The 20,177-nt window shown below is 42.9% G+C and overlaps 1 protein-coding gene across 2 annotated transcripts in view; it reads right to left on the bottom strand.

The window, feature by feature from the left end:
* Positions 1–19,603, bottom strand: part of AGPAT5 (1-acylglycerol-3-phosphate O-acyltransferase 5) — a 29,955-nt gene extending 10,352 nt beyond the window's left edge. The window contains exons 1-6 of one of the 2 annotated variants that reach the window (XM_028722380.2): positions 19,486–19,603; positions 18,950–19,191; positions 15,578–15,647; positions 14,273–14,388; positions 6,999–7,088; positions 5,710–5,800 (exon numbers count right to left, since the gene is read on the bottom strand). In XM_028722380.2, coding sequence (XP_028578213.2) covers positions 5,710–5,800; positions 6,999–7,088; positions 14,273–14,388; positions 15,578–15,647; positions 18,950–19,168 — 586 coding nt within the window. In that variant the 5' untranslated portion in view covers positions 19,169–19,191; positions 19,486–19,603. The remainder of the gene's footprint in view (positions 1–5,709; positions 5,801–6,998; positions 7,089–14,272; positions 14,389–15,577; positions 15,648–18,949; positions 19,192–19,485) is intronic. The other variant, XM_028722382.2, reaches the window with a different exon arrangement.
* Between the last annotated feature and the right edge of the window lie 574 nt (positions 19,604–20,177).

The following is a 20,177-nucleotide window of genomic DNA, read 5'->3' as shown; positions in this document are numbered from 1 at the left end:
GGACTCCCAAAGCCAATTTTGCAGCAGCTTCCTCCAGTCATTGTGATCTAGGACAGGGATGGCCAACTCCTAAGAGACTGTGATCTACTCACAAAATAAAAAACTGGCAGTGATCTACCCCTTTCAGGGAGGGGTTCAGGTCAAAGTGTTGTTGAGCTTTTTTTTAGGGAAGAAAGTTCTGTTTTTTTAGGGATTCAGGGAAAGGTTGCTGAGCTTTCTTAGGAGGAAAGTTGCTCACCAAAAGATCACTAAGGAAACCATCAGCATCACTGCAAAAGCTCTGTCTTTCGTTCTGGAGATCGTGCAACAATGGAGGGCGGGGCGAGGGGGTGGGGCCCAATTCTATTTTACCACAGCTGAGGAAAGGGAACCAGCAATCAACCGCGATTTACCAAAACCTCCCGGGGATCTACCAGTAGATTGCGATCGAACTGTTGGCCATCCCTGCTCTAGGACATGACATGGTTTGGCTTCTGTATCGTCTGAAGCTGGGCTCATGGTTTAGCCCTCTCAAGACGAACCACGAGCTGTAACCAAGGTTTGCCCTACAGTTTAGAACTCATATTTGGTTTCAGAGAGCTCAACCACAAGTTCAGATCCAGATAATATGCTAAGACAAAAGGAGCAGCAAACAGGGACAGGCCAAAAGGGGGGCAAAGTAACCACAATCTCTTTCTTGGAAGTTGCTCGTTCACACTAAATCATGGCTTGGATTCAAGTTATATGTGAACAAGGCCGGTGTATTGAAACTTTCTGCCTCAAGGAACTGTTTGCCTGGGAACCCGAATACAATTTGTCACAGAATCGCTAGGCACTGCAGAGGATTCTGGGACATGTTCTAGGTTAGACACAGAGTTCATGGAGGGTGAGGCCAGGCCTGCTGGGCCTCAGCAATAGCATCCTAAGACGCACAGCGTCTTACTTATTCCACACATAAATGTATTCAACACTGTTCTGCATACCAAAGGTGGAAAAATTGGTTGTGGCAACCAAGTCGTTGTTTCATTGAAGCCTGTCTGCTACCACTGATCTCATCAAGGATCGCTAGCTAAGCACCAAAAGAACCCGCACAGAAAAACAAAATGAAAACCACTGCTTAGATCAAATTTCAAGAGCAAGCATCTTAAGCAAATTGAATTCTAGGTGAAAGAATATCAAAGATTGTCAAGCACACATATCCGTGGTACATCGTACTGCATAGATAAAAATGATGACCTTAATATTCCCCCCCACTAGAAAGCCATGGGAAAATAACAGTATTCCCAGCTTGCACAATATGTTCATGTATTCCTCAAGTCTTAAGAGGTCAGTATTTGAAGTCTGCCTTTTATAAACTTTCAGCCTATGGGGAACACTAGATAAATTGTAGTCTGTAAGTTAGGGCTTACTAATGTCAAGGTTTGCCCTAATCCTTACGCATAACTACTTTCACGTCCAAAGAGAGCTGCTGTGGACATTGGCTATTCAACTGCTTCCATCCGTTTTCCGCAACCAGGTTCAACTGAGTAGCTCAAGGAGAAGCCCAGATGAGTCCTGATGGTTGTGTGGGCTTTACTGATATATCAGTTGGCTCATTTCATCCTAAATTAAGTTACATGCCCTCAAAGATTTTGCCCTATTTGGTTAAGTTTTGCTCCCAAGCAAATCTATGGTTCATATGTTACTCTCAGATTATTTAAACCATATTAATATGCAGCGGAAAAGCTCTAAATTCCTATTATGCATTTATAATAAAGAGATTTACTTTTGGTAAGTTGCAAGTCCTTGTACAAAAAGATCTTACAATGAATCTCACAATCACATTCCTTAAAAAAATTATGAGGTGCCATCTTCATTGGCAAATGGAGTTCACGGCAGAATACATAACATGTTTAGAACTATAGCACAACATTGAAACATAAAACAACATAATGCAACTGAGAGGAATTAAACCTGTTCAACAAAAGGAAAACAAAATAATTTAAAATGTGAACTAAAGCAAGACAAGAGTTCCTTAGTTAAAGAAGAGACAGTCTGCTTTTATTTTTGGAAACATTAACTGAAATTCCAGTATCCTGCTGTTAACAAAATGCCACCATCCAAAATCAATATTAAAATAATAGGGAGGTCTCAGTCCTGCCCTTATTTTGTGTAAAAAATAGAATCTGACAACATGACTGTGAGCATGATATATTAGGTTACAGCTCAGTGCTCCAATGATTCTACTACATACAATGCAACTGGAATAAAAGAGGGTTGCTTCAAATCCTCCATTTACAGAGTAGTTAAAGACAGTTCATTTTCTACACCATCAGGAATGTGCTGAATCTCTTAGCCAACTTTCCTGCAAAGAATATTTCCCTTTTTCTCTTTTTACTGCTTCCACCAAACCGTATTCCTTCAACACTTGTTACAACCAAGGACAACACTGATGTCAGGTCCATCGCAGCCATTCCAGAAATGTTTGCTTATTCAATACAAGACTATGCAAATATTTTGAAACCTAACACAGCTTTTTAGCACGTGAATTTTGTATCAAAAGTGCCAGGGTGTTTGTGTTGCTGAGATGTCGTTCCAGCCCATGTGTGCTGGACGCAGTGTTATGACAGCAATTGTTTTTATTACCAAGCGTTCAGTTCAGCTAATATTGCTCCAAGCTTTCGATAAAACATCCACAAAATAACACAAAAAACCCACAGGTGAAAATGGCTAGGAAGGTGAATGGTCAGCTTAACCAAGGAAAAATATGTACCTCATTTGAAAAGAACAGGTTTGCAACTTTAGCACATACATATCTGAATCCCTTGTGGCCTTTAAGATGTATGATGCAAGAATGGGACTGCTGTTCTGGACATGCGTCACAAAGTGCTAGTCAAATTACAAGCCTGATTTGGCAGTAAGCACTGACTACCATGAACATCTGCTTATTATTTTAGGAACCCATGTCCAATTGTGTGACAGGAATTCCCTTTCCTCTCCTGCACCTGCAACCCCCCATGTCTGCTCTGAAGGGTGCTTGGTGGGTGGAAACAAGTAGATATCACCCCCCCCCCAAGCCTAAATACTGAGTCTTGCCATGTTGCTAAATAATACTTGTAAGGGACACGAGTGGTGCTGTGGCCTAAACCACCGAGCTTCTTGGGCTTGCCGATCGGAAGGTCGGCGGTTCGAATCCCCGCGACGGGGTGAGCTCCCGTTGCTTTGTCCCAGCTCCTGCCAACCTAGCAGTTCGAAAGCACACCAGTGCAAGTAGATAAATAGGTACTGCTGTTGCAGGAAGGTAAATGGCATTTCCGTGCGCTCTGGTTTCTGTCACCGTGTCCCATCGCGCCAGAAGCGGTTTAGTCATGCTGACCACATGACCCAGAAAGCTGTCTGTGAATTTTAACAGAGCTCTGTGGCTTCGTAGTAACTGGCAAGATTACCAAACATGTTGTTGAGAACTAAGCATTTAATTTTTGGTGTTCTAAATGGAGGCTCTCAAAACATTCTGTTGTTTATTTGCTTCTGTTTGAATAAGTTTTACCTTGATATTCATATTTATTCCCAATGTTATTTCGTCTGTGATGTAGCCTTGTGAACCACCAGATTTGCCTATGTATTAAAAATGGTTCTTTCCCACAAGGTGGATTCAAGGTGGCTCACATAAGAACACGTAATAGTAAAACGTAAGAAGAGAACAAATTCAAACAAGTGCCAGTCATTAACGTAGTACATATCATTAAAACAAGGCCAGTGGAACCTGCGGCAAGAACTCAGATCCTGAACAGTGTGTTCAAGACAAAACAAAGCAGAAAAATGAGACACCCAAGGTATCCAGGTCGCAATGCAGTTGGCTTTAAAAAGACAAATTAGCACCTTGATTTCAGCCCAGAAGCCAATTAGCATTCAATGCAGGACAAAAAAATGGTTTAGTATGTTCTCAAAGCCTAAACCCAGCCAAAACGCTAGCAGCAGTAATTCTGTAGCAATTAAAAGTTTCTGAATGCTTTATTGTGTTTAGACTAGGAAAGGAAGTCCGATAACCAGCCACTGTTGCTCCAATTTCTTTCCACTTGAAAATAAATTCTAAGCGAAGAGCAATGAAGCTCTGTAGTACAAAGCTTGAACTGTTAGGCTGAATGTTACAACTGCAGAAAAATTTAAAAGATAAGAGAGCCTGGCCTCTTGCCTTGCCAACTAGATGGTGATTCTTGAAACCGATACATGATTATCAGAACTTGCAGCTAAACCTTTATGTACTCAGCGTACAAAGACGTCAAGTAGCAGGTCTGTTGCCTGGAAAGTTGAACCTTGTTTTCTGAACTACCAAAGTGCATGAATTTGTTACAGGAAAGCCTGGTCCAGTTTATATTCATCTGAGTTTACTTTTCATTAAGTAGGTGACTAATAAGTGCAGCAAATAATAATATTAATATATCACAGAGTTGCAGAACTGGAAGGGATTCTAACCCTTTGCAATGCAGGAATCTCAACGAAAGCATCGAAAACTGTTAACAATATTCAGAAGTGTGGAAATATTCAGTGTATTAAAGCTTCTAAAAAAGGAGCCTGGTCACCCAAAAATGCCTGGCAAATTGCATTTTAAAATGTTTACTCTAAGTTCTTTGGGTGTAATTCAATGCTGCGCTATGATAAATGTTTCGTCTGTGTAAGAACTTCAGCTTGCGAGGTGGAGCAAGTCTCCTCCTGAGCAAATTTCAGGGGGTGCAGCGGGGGAAGCCCCATTCCACAAGGGGAAGTCCTTGAACAGGGCTTCTGCTAGAAGGTCCTGTTAGGTGAATCCTGCCCGTTGGATTAGTTGCCATTTTTAAAATACTGACTCAAATATATATATATGTGCGCACACGGACATGTGAGATATTCTTGCCAGAGCGCTCAGCCAATCAGTGTTATACTGTAACAGCAGCTATATGTATATGCCTGCGTTCTGAGAGAGTCTTTCTGTCTGTGGTGGTTATAGCGTGAGGGATTGGTTAATGGCAGTTTGCTGAGAGAGTGTACATGCTGTTAATACTCTGTATCTGTGGTACGTTGGGTTACATACGCTTCAGGTTACATAACGCTTCAGGTTACAGACTCCGCTCACCCAGAAATAGTACCACGGGTTAAGAACTTTGCTTCAGGATGGGAACAGAAATCGTGCAGCAGCAGTGCGAGGCCCCATTAGCTAAAGTGGTGCTTCAGGTTAAGAACAGTTTCAGGTTAAGAACGGACCTCCGGAACGAATTAAGTACGTAACCAGAGGTACCACTGTATATAGTAATCTATGCGTTTATTATTGTTTACTACAATAAACACTAGTTGTAGCTTTCAAGCCATTCTTTCCTTCATGTCCAGAAAGACAGACAGCATTCAGACTTCAATTGGCTTCCAATGACATTGCGTACTCTGCAAAGCTCATGGCAGAGGAAGCGTGTGGGCACAATATTTATTAGCACACTTTGCCTGCAATGAATCTCTCAAAGGACATACTTGAGAAAAGTTTCCTTGTTTGACTATACTTTAAACATTAGCGCTACCTGCAGTACCAATGAAAAGGAACAAACACTAAGACCACACACTTTTATGTGTATATTCAGCACCCACCTATGGTCAAGCCTCACTCTTTTTCAACTAATGTCCCTTTCTCCTTGGTGATCCTTAAACTGTAGGGCTGCGTCTACGCAACAGTGAATGTTATCTGTTCGAAGTTCCCTGCTTCCCAAAATTCTTTGAAGTTCACCTTACCTGCCTTATCAGCATATGATTGACTATCTGCAATGGTTTTTGGTAGTTCTGGGTTGTACCGTGTTCCCTCTGGAAAAATCACAAGATACATCTGTGGAATTAAAAAAAAAAATTATATGCACAATTTTTTTTTTAAAGGAAGCATCGCAACATGATATCTAAGCTACAGTATGACAGCAAAGTATGTGTGCACAGTATGTGTGTGCGCAATGGGGAGGGGAGAAAAGGATTGGATAAAACACAGAGGACATGTTTATAAAGATATGCAATAACAGTCGTTTTCAGTTAAGATGAGCAATCTTGATATTCAAGGAATCTGAATTTTCAAGGAAAAATTAAGCAGCAGAAGCAACAAAAATTGTGTGTAAGAACATACTAAATGGTTCAAGTCAGAGAAAGTAAACCAACACAGTTTAGTGAGCAAATCTCTCTCTCTTTATATCCTGTCCAGAGATCCCTAACCAGCTGCAACTGAATGTACTGCAACTTTAAATAATACAAAGGCCAAGAAATACAAGCTGCCTTCTCAACTAGAACAAATTAACCTAACAGCCCTGGCTAGCAAACCTTGTTTGGTGTGTGACAGCTATAGGCATTGGCAAGCAAAGAGAACATGCTATCCTTTGTATGACACTCAGCTGACAAGGAAGGAAGGAAGGAATGCTGCTGATTTCTTCCTGATCCCAACATGCAAAAACTGATGCTTTGGTGGGTATGATGAACACTCGGTTACAAGGTTCCAGATAAGCTGTAACACTGAGAATCCACATGACACTCTATTGGGAGTTATGACAGCAATCACCTCCTTTTTTAGCCTATATGAAACTTCATATTAGCTGATCAATAGAAGCGTCATTATTTAATTTGCAAAAACAGCAACAGCCACCAGTCCTAATTCAGAGAAAGTTGATACTGCAGAAATAGGTTTTATATTCTGACACCAAGAGTTTTCTGGGAGGGTACAGTGCTATCTACTAACCACGTGGAAGACATCCATTCACAGAAAACGAAAGTGTGTAAGGCAAACATAAGACTCCTCCATGCTGGAAGCCATTTTGGCATGCACATGGCGTATAAACCAACCAACCAATGGACAAACAAACAACCCAATCCAGCCACTCATCTGTTCAGCAGGGGGAAGAAAGGTGAGTCATGCATCTGAGGCAACATATGAGACAAGCATTCTTGTCACTTTCATTCTCATGGCAGTTAGAAAACACACACGAAAACACACACACGAAAACACACACACACACACACACACACACACGGGAAATATATAATCTTACTGGAGTTCCAGCCTTTATCTGGGCTTGCAACTTGTTCCTCATTTTCCTTTCATTAAATTTGGCACTTCGTTTCACATAGACTCCTCCATGCTAGCAAAGAAAGAAAGAAAATATACTGATGACAATAGTTTATGAAACAAAGTACACAGATTTTCAATGCTCTAAAAACATGAAATTAGAAATGCCAATTTCTTAAAATAGATAGAAATAAGGTCCCTCTAAAAAGACCCTTGTTATTACACTTAATGCTAAACTCTTTCACATTTCTGCCCATATGAACACAACAGCTTAAACTGGAACCAACAGGTGAAACTGTAGCAAGGATATTAAAGAGCTAAAATTCATTTGTGATATTCAGTCTCTCCTGAATAAGACAGGGTGTTCCAGAGAGAGAAAGCAGAGAAATCGGGAAAGTAATAGAAGAGCTGGGACACTGACAGGGAGCTGAGGGATAAGCAGAAAGGCTGTGTCGCCATTTGCTAAGGTGAAGGCCTATGGATAATTAACATACAGAAAATCCCAGGTTCAATCCCTGGCAGGTTCAGTTTAAAGGATCCATTACCAGAGTGAAATCATGGAGGGCTGTTACCAGTCAAAATAGTTGATATTGGGCCAGATGGACAAATAAGTCTAGCACAAGTCAACTTGCTAAACTCCTCAGCTTTGCTTTGTCTAATGCTGCATCTGCACTTTAACAGTCATGGCTTGCCTCAAGGAATCCTGGGATGTGTAGTTTGTTAAAGGTGCTGAGAGTTGCTAGGAGACCCCGAGTCCCCTCACAGAACTGCAATTCTCAGAGGGGCTTCACAGCCAATCCCTCCTCCCAGGGAACTATGGGAAATGTGGTTCTGTGAGGGGGAATGGGGGTTTCCTAGGAACTCTCAGCACTCCTAACGCAACTAGAGGTATGACTGTAATACTACTTTAAATGTAGAGTGCAGATGGAGCGTAAATGGGAGCACACTTTCAAGTAGCTTCATCAACTACACCTAGGTTACAGTGTTCTAAAAGCACAGCCAATTCTATATGGAGACTAACCAAACATTCCAAGAAAAAGTTATTTAAGTATGATATTTCCCCCTCCTCCAACGGAATACAAAGCAAATAATATCAGCTAGATCAGGGGCCGGCAAAGTTTTTGTGGCTTGGGCCAGTTCACGGTCCCACAGACACCGCGGTGGGCTGGAGTGTGCGCACACATGTGCAAAAACTATTTCCGGCACTCCTTCTGGCACAGAGGAGGTGTACGCAGCTTCCCATTGGCTGCAGGAGCTTCCTGCAGCCAATGGGAAGCCGGCCAGTGTTGTGGAAGGCGGTCCCTGCTCTGCTCCGCACCAGTTTAGCGTGGCACACGGGAGCCAAGCAAGCAGGTGGCGGGGGTCCATGGGCCGGTTAAATGACCCCCATGGGCCGCTTGTGGCCCATGGGCCTTAGGTTGCCGACTCCTGAGCTAGATGTACGCATAGTCACACTACAAAATGCTGTTAAACCAAGCAACCCACCTTTGAACACGCCCACATTTATGTTTATAGACATGCTTACAATGAAATAAAACCAAAAAAGGGGGCACTATAGAAGCTAAAAGTATTTTAAACCAGTGGGCAGTAAGCAACTAAATAAAGGCAAGAGTGTGCAATAACTTATGAGTGTGCAATGGGACTCCACCTTCCATCCCCAGCCTGGGCTATCCTCTCTGAAATCTGCTCTGGAAGGTTGGGTGGGGGGGAATCCAGAACAGTTTTAGGGGTGAGGCATTGGGGGGGGGGGGAATAAGAAGAAGCTGTTCTATTTGTGCAAAGCACTATTTAGTGCTACGTTGAATGCAACCCATTTTCAGAACTGCAGATATATTGGCTAATTCTTGAACTGGTTCCCCAAGCGCAAAATGGAGAGGAGAGAGAAGGAAAGGGAAAGGCCGATGGCTTCAGTTAATACCAGATGCCTTGACTTAAAAGAAGCAGTTGTAATGAATTCATGAACACATCCATGCATAACAGTTAATTAATAAAATGTCCTATTGTGCCAAGTTAACAAAAAAAAAGAAAAGAGTTACATTTCAAGTATGGCATTCAAGGATTCTATTCCCCAGCCTGCTGGTACAGTACTCTGGTGCAACAGAGAACAAAACTGTTCTATCTTCTGCATGATAGCCCTTCAGGTATCTGAAGACAGCCATCACGACTCGCTGTAGTCTTCTCTAGGTTGAATATACTCAATTCTTTCAATTGTTCCTCAAATATATTGCAATTCTTATCCCACAACATCTTGGTCACCATGCTGCAATCTGTCAATGTCTTCCTTAAAATTACAGCACCCAGAACTGGGCATAGATGCGGCCTGATTAGTACGTAATAGCTTTTCCCAATTTTGGGTTGCCAAATATTGTTGGACTGCAACTCCAATCGTCACTGGTTCTGCTAGCTAGGAATGATGGGAGTTGCAGTCCAACAACATTTGGGGACCCAAGATTGAGAAAGGCTGATGTAGAGAATATAACAGAGATTGCCAGGATTATAGCAGACCTCAAGTGTCACATACAAGTAATAAAATGATTATTACAATCAATTAAGACGAAAAGCTGCTAATGTTTAATCGCTTTATCCCCTAATTTCAACCTTGGCCAACTGCTTCAAAGCATTCAGCAGCCCTTGTCTGCAAAACAAAGACAGCTGGCTCAGTGTGCAATGCCTACTCAAGAGAAAAGAATCAGGCACACATACAATACTGGATTGTATCTGATTAAGTCAAACTCAGAGCAGACCCACTGAAATCAAAGGACTTAAGTTTATCATGTCCATTGATTTACTCTATGACTTTGCCAAACACAACCCTAACTTTTAATATAGGAAACTTATTATGAATGGGCTTGACCAGCTATAGGGTAAAGCATGTAATAACAAGAAGTAGAGGGTTGAAACAAAATAATTACAGGGAGCTATAACGTATCTCACAAAGGACAAATGTTAAAACCATCACCTCTGATGAAGTTACTACATGTTTTCAAGTTCTAAATTCCACTGAAATCCCCAGGCCTTCCTTCCAAGTAAAAATGTTTACAACTGAGAGATCAGTTTTCTATAGAGTCAGGTGGATCAGGTGATATTTTTCTGCCACATTTTAAGCTATTACTTTTTATCTACATACATGTTCACTTCACGGCACTGTGTTGTGTATGTAGGACTTTTCTGGGAATCAACATTAAACTGAGAATCAATAGAGTGTTGGAATACATTTCCAAGAAGCTGATAAATACCATATTAGCTTTTTCATATTTATTCTCTAATGCTTTAAGAGTGTGTTTTGTGCTTGGGGAGGAAGCATACAGATGTGTTTACTAGCATGTTTTCCTTAAAAGTTGTGTTCTGCTTTCTACATACTCAGATCCTACACACATATATTCCACAACAGGATGTTTATCTGAGGTAGGAAATATGCATTCCATCACAATTCTGTAATTAATTGTCACTGGAAAGTTTTAGTGGAGCGCGAGTGACATCACCAACACAGTATCAACAGGAAGAGGAGGAAGTGGTTTTTTGTTTTGTTTTTGTACCATTTGGCATGTCAGGGAGAATTAAAAAAAAAGAATACCTGCCAACTGACTCCATATACTTTGCATATCCTTATCAATAGAATTTCCCCTTAAATACCTTTAAGAGCCATAATTTGCAGACTGTGATTTGCGACACTGAATGTTGGCCAAGGTGTCCACTGAATTCTCATATTTACAGCATGAAAAGCATCCACAACCCATGATATAAAACAGCCTTTCTCAGCCAGATGTTGTTGAACTACAACTCCCATCACCCCTAGCTAGCAAGGCCAGAGCTCAGGGATGATGGGAGTTGTAATCCAACAAAATCTGGGGACCCACAGGTTGAGAACAGCTGATCTAAAGGAAAACCCAGCTTTTTATCACCTCATCATCCATGGGAATAAGACTGCTCGGCAGACTAGTATTTTTTGGAAGTTAACTGGGAAAACGGCGGATGAATGATCTTGAACAACTATGGGGAGTAAACCAAATACCTATCCTAAAATGACAGCAAGTAGAATTATCTACTGTGGTTGCACAAGACAGGTGAAGAACCACCTGGACCTAGTCACTTGTCAGGAGGAAGGGGGTTGCTTCCAGGAGGAGAGGGAGCTCCAGGAATGGGCATTTTCAGTCTGGTGATAGCCACTGGCAAGAAAACCAACAGCTGCTGGTTGTTTCCTGTGGGAAACTGAATTCTGGACTAAACAGGCCTTCGGACTGATCCAGGAGGGCTCTTCTTGCGTTGCTAATTTGCTGCATCTTCCCTTCCAGAAAACAACAAGAGCATTATTCTGATGAAATAATCTGTTATCACACGGCTACAGAGCAAGGAGGAGGAGGACAATGTGGTCTCAGCCTGAGGATGAAAAATACATAGCCACGGGCTGTCCTGAAAACCACTTCCTGAGGTCACAACCACACCATACATTTAAAGCACATGAATTCCTCTAAAGCCGTGGTTCCCAACGTGGGGCACAGGCCCCATAGGGGGGCAGTTTAATTTTCAAGGGGGGCAATTTGATAATGAGCTAGACCAAGTTAATGGCCTTTTAGCTTCCTCCACGTAAACAGGAGTTCACTTTTTAAATAATAAGAATTATATGTCACTGGGGGGGGGATTTTAGAGATGCTTAGGTGTGGGGCATGGACAAGAAAAGGTGGGGAACCATATCCTCGGAGCTGTAGTTTGGATGCTGGGAATTTTAGGTCTGTGAGGACCTAAAACTACGGTTCTTGGGATTCTTTGGGAAAAACCTATGAACTATTAAAGCAGTTCGAGGATTTGTGGGACTATTTAATTTTTGGATTTTATTGCAAGATTTTAAAAAATCTGCAAATCGCTCAATATCTCTGGAGTGAAACAGATAAATTGGACAGGATTGCAGCACCTGTATTGAGAAACAAGGGAAAAGAGGCAATGTAAAAACAATGCTGTCCTTCCTTGTCCCTATGCCAAAGGAAAACAACTTCACTGGTTCAACTCAAGGCCTGATTTGTAAACCTGCAAGTAAATGACTGCAGTTCATGCCATATTGTTTACCATGAGGTACCAAAGGTCCATTTTTCTCTCAGTGCACCTACTAGATCAAATGCTGGTGCATACCAACTAACAACCATGTGGGAATGATTTGCAAAATCATTCTCTGCAGCGCTTGTCATACAGAGGAGTCAATTTTCTTATGCCCGTAAGAAGTTTTTTGTTTTGTTTTTAAACTTATTGCTATGGGGAAAAACAGCCAATCTTATTTCTCAAGCTTTTCAATCCACACGGTGACACACTCAATGAGCAGTCACATATTGTTTATGAGCACGTAGGGTGAGATTTTACCACAGAAGCAACAGCCATGAAGAACAATTGAAAGCTTCCTCCAGGGGGAACCTATTTTCCATGCACCAAACTTGTAGGTCTGAGTCAAACATTGTGGTTCTTAAGAGAAGGCAACCAAAAAAATGTTTCCATGGGGGAACTGTAACATGTGTACGGTTACTTACCACCAGGGTGACCATATGAATAATCCCAGTTTACTGACCACATAGATCAGGCTGGATCCCTCCAGGGATCTACTCCCAAGTTTTTGAGTGGCCTTCACACAGAAGCAGTGATTCTTATGGTGGCCATTTCATACATTGAAGTGATTCTTATGGTGGCCATTTCATACATTGCATTTGGCAAAACACAACTCACCCTGATAATTAATATTTTCTATAGCAGCACACCCATGGAAGATCAGTCACTACCCGGTCTGAACTAGAGTTGCCATATTTCAAAGGGTTTTTTTCCGACTGACAAACCGCCGCCTTTCGGAAATCCCCCCCTCCTCCAGACATCAATTCCGCATTTGAAATCCCGGTAATGTCCAGATGTATGGCAGCCCTAGTCTGAATGAATGACAAAGGGGAACCTACAAGAAACTAATGTATGAAAATTCTACCCCTCATCCCCACCTGGCAGCAGAAAGCAACTCCAGATTTACTCCAAATATAGAAGGGGTTCATTCATTTAAAGTGATTGTATAGAGTGGCGTTCAAAAAATGGAGGTATGTGCTATGCAGCTTGTGTTTTTTGCATCTGCGAACCAACATCTTGTGACTTTCGGGACACAAGATGTGAATTATGGGACCATATGCAGAGAAGTGGGAAACTGTCATTATAGCTCTTATCTCTCTCTGCTTAAAATATATGGCACGAGTTTAGATATGGAACCACACTCACCTAGTGAGAAACACTACCCCTTGTCTCCCAAAGATCTTCTGAATTTCAACTATTGTGTCTAATGGAACACAGCTCACTAGATCACCCTGATAGCCTACTAGGATAAAATCCATATGAAGCTCAACTAGAGGAGCAAAAAAGCAAAAAGGAAAGAGAATAAGAAAATATAAGAACATATCTAAATCAAGTCATTGACATAAAAGGGCTACTTGGTTTTTTTTTTAATCAGAAACTTCACGGTGACAAAGACATAAAAGCCACAATTCAGTGAATTTTAGCATATGCAGACATCTATCAAATTATTCTTGCTTTCTTTGGAAACACAACCCAATTTTGCTAACATGTTATGAATATGTGCAACAGCAAGGATATTATCCCATAAATAAACACAATCCATGCATTGAGTCAAACCCAAACCCAAATTTAAATGTGATTAAAGCCAGATTGAAATATGTAAGTAATTTAACTAAAGGATAAATGTTTCAAGTGCAATCCTATACATGGTTACTAAGAAGTCAACACCACTGAATTCAGTGGGACTCAATTCAGTATACACGAAATTGTCTTAGGGTTCATCCTGGACCCACTTACCTGAGAACTCCATGTCCCTTACTTCTAATAAATAAATAAATGCCAGAATTACACTGTTAATTGTGTAGGACACAGACACGTGGTTTTTGCATCTTAGCGGGCCTTGTCCCAAGTTCAGTGAGTTACTTTTAGTTTGCTTAACACCTGACTGGAGAGCCAAAGATACCCTCCTAACCCTACCAGATAAAATCTCCTAACTAGAAAGAGTTGAAGTTTCACTATTCTGTTTCAAATATGATACAAAAACACATTATCAAGACAGAATCATTGCATGGACATGACTTCAAGCATGCCTTACAGTACTTGGGACTAAGTTTTACTGAAATAAATGGGATTTACTTCCAAGTAAATATGCTCAGGATTGAGGCATATCAAAATTTAGCAGAAAGTACTAGTTATTTCATGTGACGTGGAGAAAGGATTAGGATTTACCTGAGAAAAATACCACCCGTATAAAGGAAGCCACTTTAACCCGTCTTTCAAAACATATCGAACATGTCCCAGAGCATTTTGCCTGACGGCCAACATATCTGCTATAATCCAGTCAACTGCAAAACAAACAAACAAAACTCAAACATTTATGTCCCTAGGCTAATGTCAAAATCCTTCCCAACATTATTTAATGCTCGTCTGGTGCTTATGAACATGAAAAATGAACTGCGGTCCGTGGCAATGCAAGGTAAGTTCTTTCCACAATCATATTCCCCCATTACCCTTTAGTATTTTAGCACGCATTTCTTCATTTTTTAAACAAAGCTTGTACTGTTTGCACAATACCACTACATAACTTTTAATCTCCTGCCAACACAGAATAGATGCATATCTTGAAGGATCTGGTGAGAAACGCTGACTCAACAGATAAGAAACCAGAAGTACACCTTCATGTTAAGTAATGTGCCCTTAAAACCAGAATCAGAAGAACTAAAAGTAATGGGACTTCTTGAAATCACCCCCCAGGGTTCCAGTATTTACCACATTTTTCTGTGTATAACGCGCCACCATGTATAAGACAACCCCTATTTTTGGGAAGTCCAAATTTACAAAAGAGTTGTGAGTTGCTGAGCTTTTCTTGGGGGGGGGGGGGGATTGCTGAGAATCGCTCAAACATTAATTTATAATTTAAAAAATTGTCTTATACACGGAAAAGTTGGGTAATATAATTCATGAAGCCAATCAGCCAAGTTCAAAACAGATATTAGACACTTGGCAAAAAAATGAGTAGCACACAATTAAAACTGAACACTGAACGCAGGTTTCCAGTGGAAATCACTTTTGCTCATGAAAGGCAGAACCCCCCCATTTTTCACCAATCCTACTGCATCCCTCTTGAGCGTTACAATACCTTCTTCCATTGGTTCCTCCCAAGTTTAGGGGTGGCATTTCAGTGGGCTGCCATGAGCAGGACTGGGGAAAAAAACCAATGGGTGTCTTGCTTTGTGCAAGAGCCGCCATTGGATACAACAGTTTGTGTTGGTTCAAAAGCACTTCCAAATTCGAGGCACCTTGTTAGGAAGCACGTGGGGGCTGTTTTGCAAAGAAACAGCTTAAAAGCCCCATTATCTTGCTCATCTATCAGGATCATACCATGTATTTTTGTTTATTTAATCTTAACATGCAATCCCAAGTATCTAAATCTAGAGAATTTCCTTCTCAGTGGTTATATTGACACTTTTTGTTTTTGCTTTTAATAATTATTTAATTAAAAAACACTTACAGGTAAGGAAATTGCATACAAACCTGTACACTGATGATTTGATATATATACCACATTCTCCTTATTTTTTGGCAGATCGCCATACAGAATTATCTAGGAAAGAAAAAGGGTACTTGATTTAACAGCCTGAAGAACACCAACAAAAGCTAGGATCAAACTTTATTTTATTTAAACTCTTGAGAGGGAAGATTTAACAATTCCCACATTATGACAGGACTACCTTTTCCCTATCTTTCACCTTGATGCCCCAAATTAATCGACCCATGACTTTATGTAGCACTTTACTGAAGTCAGAATGACCATGTATAACTTATGCGTTCACCTGAGACTATGAAACTGAAGGGATGTACAACTAAATTGGCTTATAAAAGTGTACTCTTACATGCAATCATTCTTTTACGATGAGAGGAGAGAGAAAAAGTTTATCTTGCAAAATCATGACATGTTCATGCTAGTGCGGTTCAGGTAAAGTCTTAATACTGATTTGATTCATAGTATTTCTAAGCTGCTATTTATTCCAGTGAATCTCAAAGCAGCTTACCAAAAAAAAAATAAAAATACAATTACAGTAAAAGTCATATGCAATACCCATGCAACAGTAAAAAGATGGAAGCAGACATTGTCTTAAGTGTTTCTATACAACAATCAGTACCTGATACGTTCAAGAACCAACATGTGAAAATAATGGAATTATTTCACGTGAGGGCATGTATTATGCTTTAAACAGAGACCCAGCTTCCATCTTTGAAATCCCTTTTAAAAGATGAAAACCCCTTTAGCACACTCTCCCAATCTTCCTGTGGAATTAGTAGCATACATGTATGCATATTTATAAAGCAAACACGATCCAAATATGTAAAATATATTTTTCTTAACACAACCTGATTGAGGTAAGGTATACAAGTGAGAGAGGGTTGGGTTTTTATTTTACTATCATCATAAAGATAGAAGTGGCAGGGGAGGAAACAGGAAAACATTAGCTCATGAATGTAGAGAAAGCGATGAAAGTACTTTAAGCACAAAACTGAAAAGGTTAACAGGATGCAGAAGTCTTTGACCTCTGGATGACTAGGTTTAGTCAAGCATACTCAATGAAAGGACCATCTAACATCAGTTTGGTACCCTTAGTTTGAAACATCTGCTTGCTGGCAACAGTGCTGAAATGAACAGTTGATCTTGAAAACATTTGCCTAAATACAATTGGCCAACTACAAGCTTCCTTGGAACTGGCTTCCAAACTGGCATGTCCAAAGATCAGGATACTGCCATCCCATTTAGCATTCATCTCAAAAGATTTTTGTTTGCTTGTTTGTTTAAACGTCTTGTATTATTATTTTATTTTTATGTATTTCTTAAATTTATATACTGCCCTTCATCCGTAGATCACAAGGCGATTTACAAAAACAAACAAACAAACAAAACAAAACCAGAAACAATATCCCTGGGCCCCAGCCCAATTTAAGAGGCCTTAGATTTAATTAGATGTTTAATTAGCCAAAGGCCTGGGGGAAGAGGAATGTTTTCCCCTGGCGTCTAAAGATATATAATGAAAGTGCCAGGCGAGCTTCCACAAGCAGGGAGACACTGCAGAAAAGGCCCATTCTCATGTTGTTACGCTTTGGGCTTCTCATGGAGGGACACAAATAAAGGGCCTCAGGTGATGATTGCAGGGTCCTTGTCGGTTTATATGGGGAGAGGCGATCCTTGAGATTCGGCCCTCAGATGTTTCGGCAGCCAAAAAAAGTTATCACTTCCAGATCTCCAACGAAACTACATGCACCTGCCCTAAAGATACCCTGTCAAATCTCTCATTTTTAAAAGCCAAGGTTGGCAGGATTTAATCTTGGAGGGCTCGGACTCTGCTGGGGTGGAAGAGTCTGCTCCTCCCCTTTAACCCTAGAGAGGTGGAGGTCTTGCTGGAAAAAGGCAAAGGTTGCCAATACAGATACTGTTTGTTCACCTGCTCACCTACCAACGTGGGTAAACAGTGGCCTTTGCAAAAGAGCACCAGCAAACCTCATTCAACTGCCCTCTCTCTGTGCTGAGAGTGGAGCCCAGCCCAGGCATGGAGGTGGGAAGGAAGAGCTGACTGTTGCTCCTTGCTACCTCTGCTCATTTCCCACCTGCTCGCTTGCCAGCCTCTCTAGGTTGTGCAACCTGGGACTGGGTTCAACAGGCAGAGATTCCTCCCTGCTCTACCACCCACAGAGAGCAAGTCGAGGCAGGGCTGTTCCTGACAGCTACCTCTCTTCCTCGATCACTCACCCTCCGAGTGATGTACTAGCCAGAAAGGAATGGCAGAAGTGCACCGTCACAATGGACAGCAGCAAAGGCTGGGTGCATCGGACTGAACGTGCCACTCAAAGGGGTATGGCAGATAAGCTATGATGAGGAGGCAGACACTGGTAGGAGCAGCCACTGCCTCTGGTAGATCACCTCTTTCTGGGAGCCACAGTTACAAGGAAGACTAGACCAACTGTGCCACCTTTGTTATTTATGTGCCGCCCATCTGACTGGGTTAGCCCAGCCACTCCAGGCAGCTCCCAACAAAAAAACACCAAACATTAAAAGCTTCCCTATACGCCTTCAGATGCCCTCTGAAAGTCAGATACAGTGGTACCTCGGGTTAAGTACTTAATTTGTTCTGGATGTCCGTTCTTAACCTGAAACTGTTCTTAACCTGAAGCACTACTTTAGCTAATGGGGCCTCCTGCTGCTGCCATGCCGCCGGAGCACGATTTCTGTTCTCATCCTGAAGCAAAGTTCTTAACCCGAGGTACTATTTCTGGGTTAGCGGAGTCTGTAACCTGAAGCGTCTGTAACCTGAAGCGTCTGTAACCTGAGGTACCACTGTAGTTGTTTATTTCCTTGACATCTGGTGGGAAAGTGTTCCACAGGACGGATGCGACTACCAAGAAGGGTCCCTTTCCCTCCACCCTCCCAGAATGAAACTCTGCTGGTTCCCCAGTGCAAATTAGGCTTGCTATGCGCAACCTTAACTGTGCTGTGCACAACTTAGGTGGAGGAAGTAGGCAGAGCCCCAGCGCTGCCTGGGAAGGATGGCTCCCACCTGCGAGGCCACCCAGAGCCTGGAAAGGTGAGCAAACCGAGGGGGCAACCCCCGTCTCTGCTGGGAAGGGAGAGAGAGAGAGAGAGCGCACTGCTAGGAAGGCGCAGCCCCTGCCTCCGCTCGCTCACCTGCGCGCAGCCTCGCCCACCTGTAGCCAAGTTGCCCGAGTCCCTCTCCGCCTTGGCATCCAGAGATGCGAGGTGGTGGAGAGGTAGGGGGAGAAAGGTGACGAGGGGGTGGGTTCCTATCTCCCCGGCCCCCTCTAAGGAGGCGTGGCGCCTCCGCCAGCCCCCCCCCCCCCGCCCCCAGCAGCAGCCGCCCTGACCTGCACGCCGGTGTAGTTCTCGAAGAAGAAGAGCACCATGCTCTGGTAGAGGGTGTAGAGCCGGTCGTCCACCTCGTGGTAAACGCGCGCGGGGAGCAGCGTGGAGAGCAGGCGCCAGGCGCCCCAGGCCAGCACGTAGGTGGGCGCGGTGCCCATCATCAGGGCGGTGGGCAGCACGTAGCGCATGGAGTAGGTGTGCAGCACCAGCGACAGCAGCATCTTTCCGGCCAGAGTTGGGCTGACTTTAAAAAAGGGAGGGAGAAAGAAAGAAAGAAGAAGAAGAAATGAAGATCCGGCTCCTGGGCTTCGCGACGCTGCTAGCACATGAAGGAGGAGGAGGAGGAGGCGGCGCCTCTTCTCACGCCTCGCAGCCTGCAGGCGCCGCCGAGGAGGAAGAGGAGGGCTCCGCAGCTCGGCCGCATGGCCCGCGGGTGGCCCAGGCAGGAAGCAGCGTGGGAGGGCGCAGCGGAGAAGCAAGGAGCAGCCGGCACCGGCAGCTCCTCCTCCGGCTCGGGAAGCGCACGCGACGCCCTCACCTGCCCGCCACCCCAGTGCCTCTTGGCCGCGCACCGAGGAGGAGAAGGGCGCCGGCGACGAGGCAGCTCCGCCTCCCCTTCGCCGGAGACTTCCGGGGGTTGGCCAAGGCTTGCTCCGCCCGCCTGCCCGGAGGAGGCGAGCCTTTCCCCGCCTCGCTCTCGCTTCTCGTGCCCGGGAGGGGAAAGGCGCGCGTAAAGGCGCTCATTATCTTTTTTAATTGCTCTCCCTGTCAATGTTTTGCAGATTCCAAACGCCGCGTTAATTCGTTAGTCTTTTTTTGCTGTTAAGCGCGCCGGATTTACTTATAAGCTAATCAAGCTATAGCTTAGGGCCCCACTCTTTTGGGGGCCCCAAACTTTTTAAAAGAAAACAAAACTGGATGTACACTTCCAAAATATAAGATAGAAAACAAATAAAGTAAAAACTTACATACAGCAACAGTGCTTTGTGTTGTGTAGGCTCCTGGGATGTAAGCAATGGGCTCCACCTGCTCCCTAAAATATCACTGGTTTGCTCATTTCTATATATAGGGTGCCTACATTCTTCATGTGCAAATGGCTTTAGATACCTATTAGGTTCATAAGGTAAAGGTACCCCTGCCCGTACGGGCCAGTCTTGCCAGACTCTAGGGTTGTGCGCCCATCTCACTCAAGAGGCCGGGGGCCAGCGCTGTCCGGAGACACTTCCAGGT

This window comes from Podarcis muralis, chromosome 3 (assembly GCF_964188315.1).
Source record: "Podarcis muralis chromosome 3, rPodMur119.hap1.1, whole genome shotgun sequence".
NCBI lineage: Eukaryota > Metazoa > Chordata > Lepidosauria > Squamata > Lacertidae > Podarcis > Podarcis muralis.
Note: the sequence above shows the minus strand (reverse complement) of the source record. Positions and strands in the feature narration are given on the sequence as shown.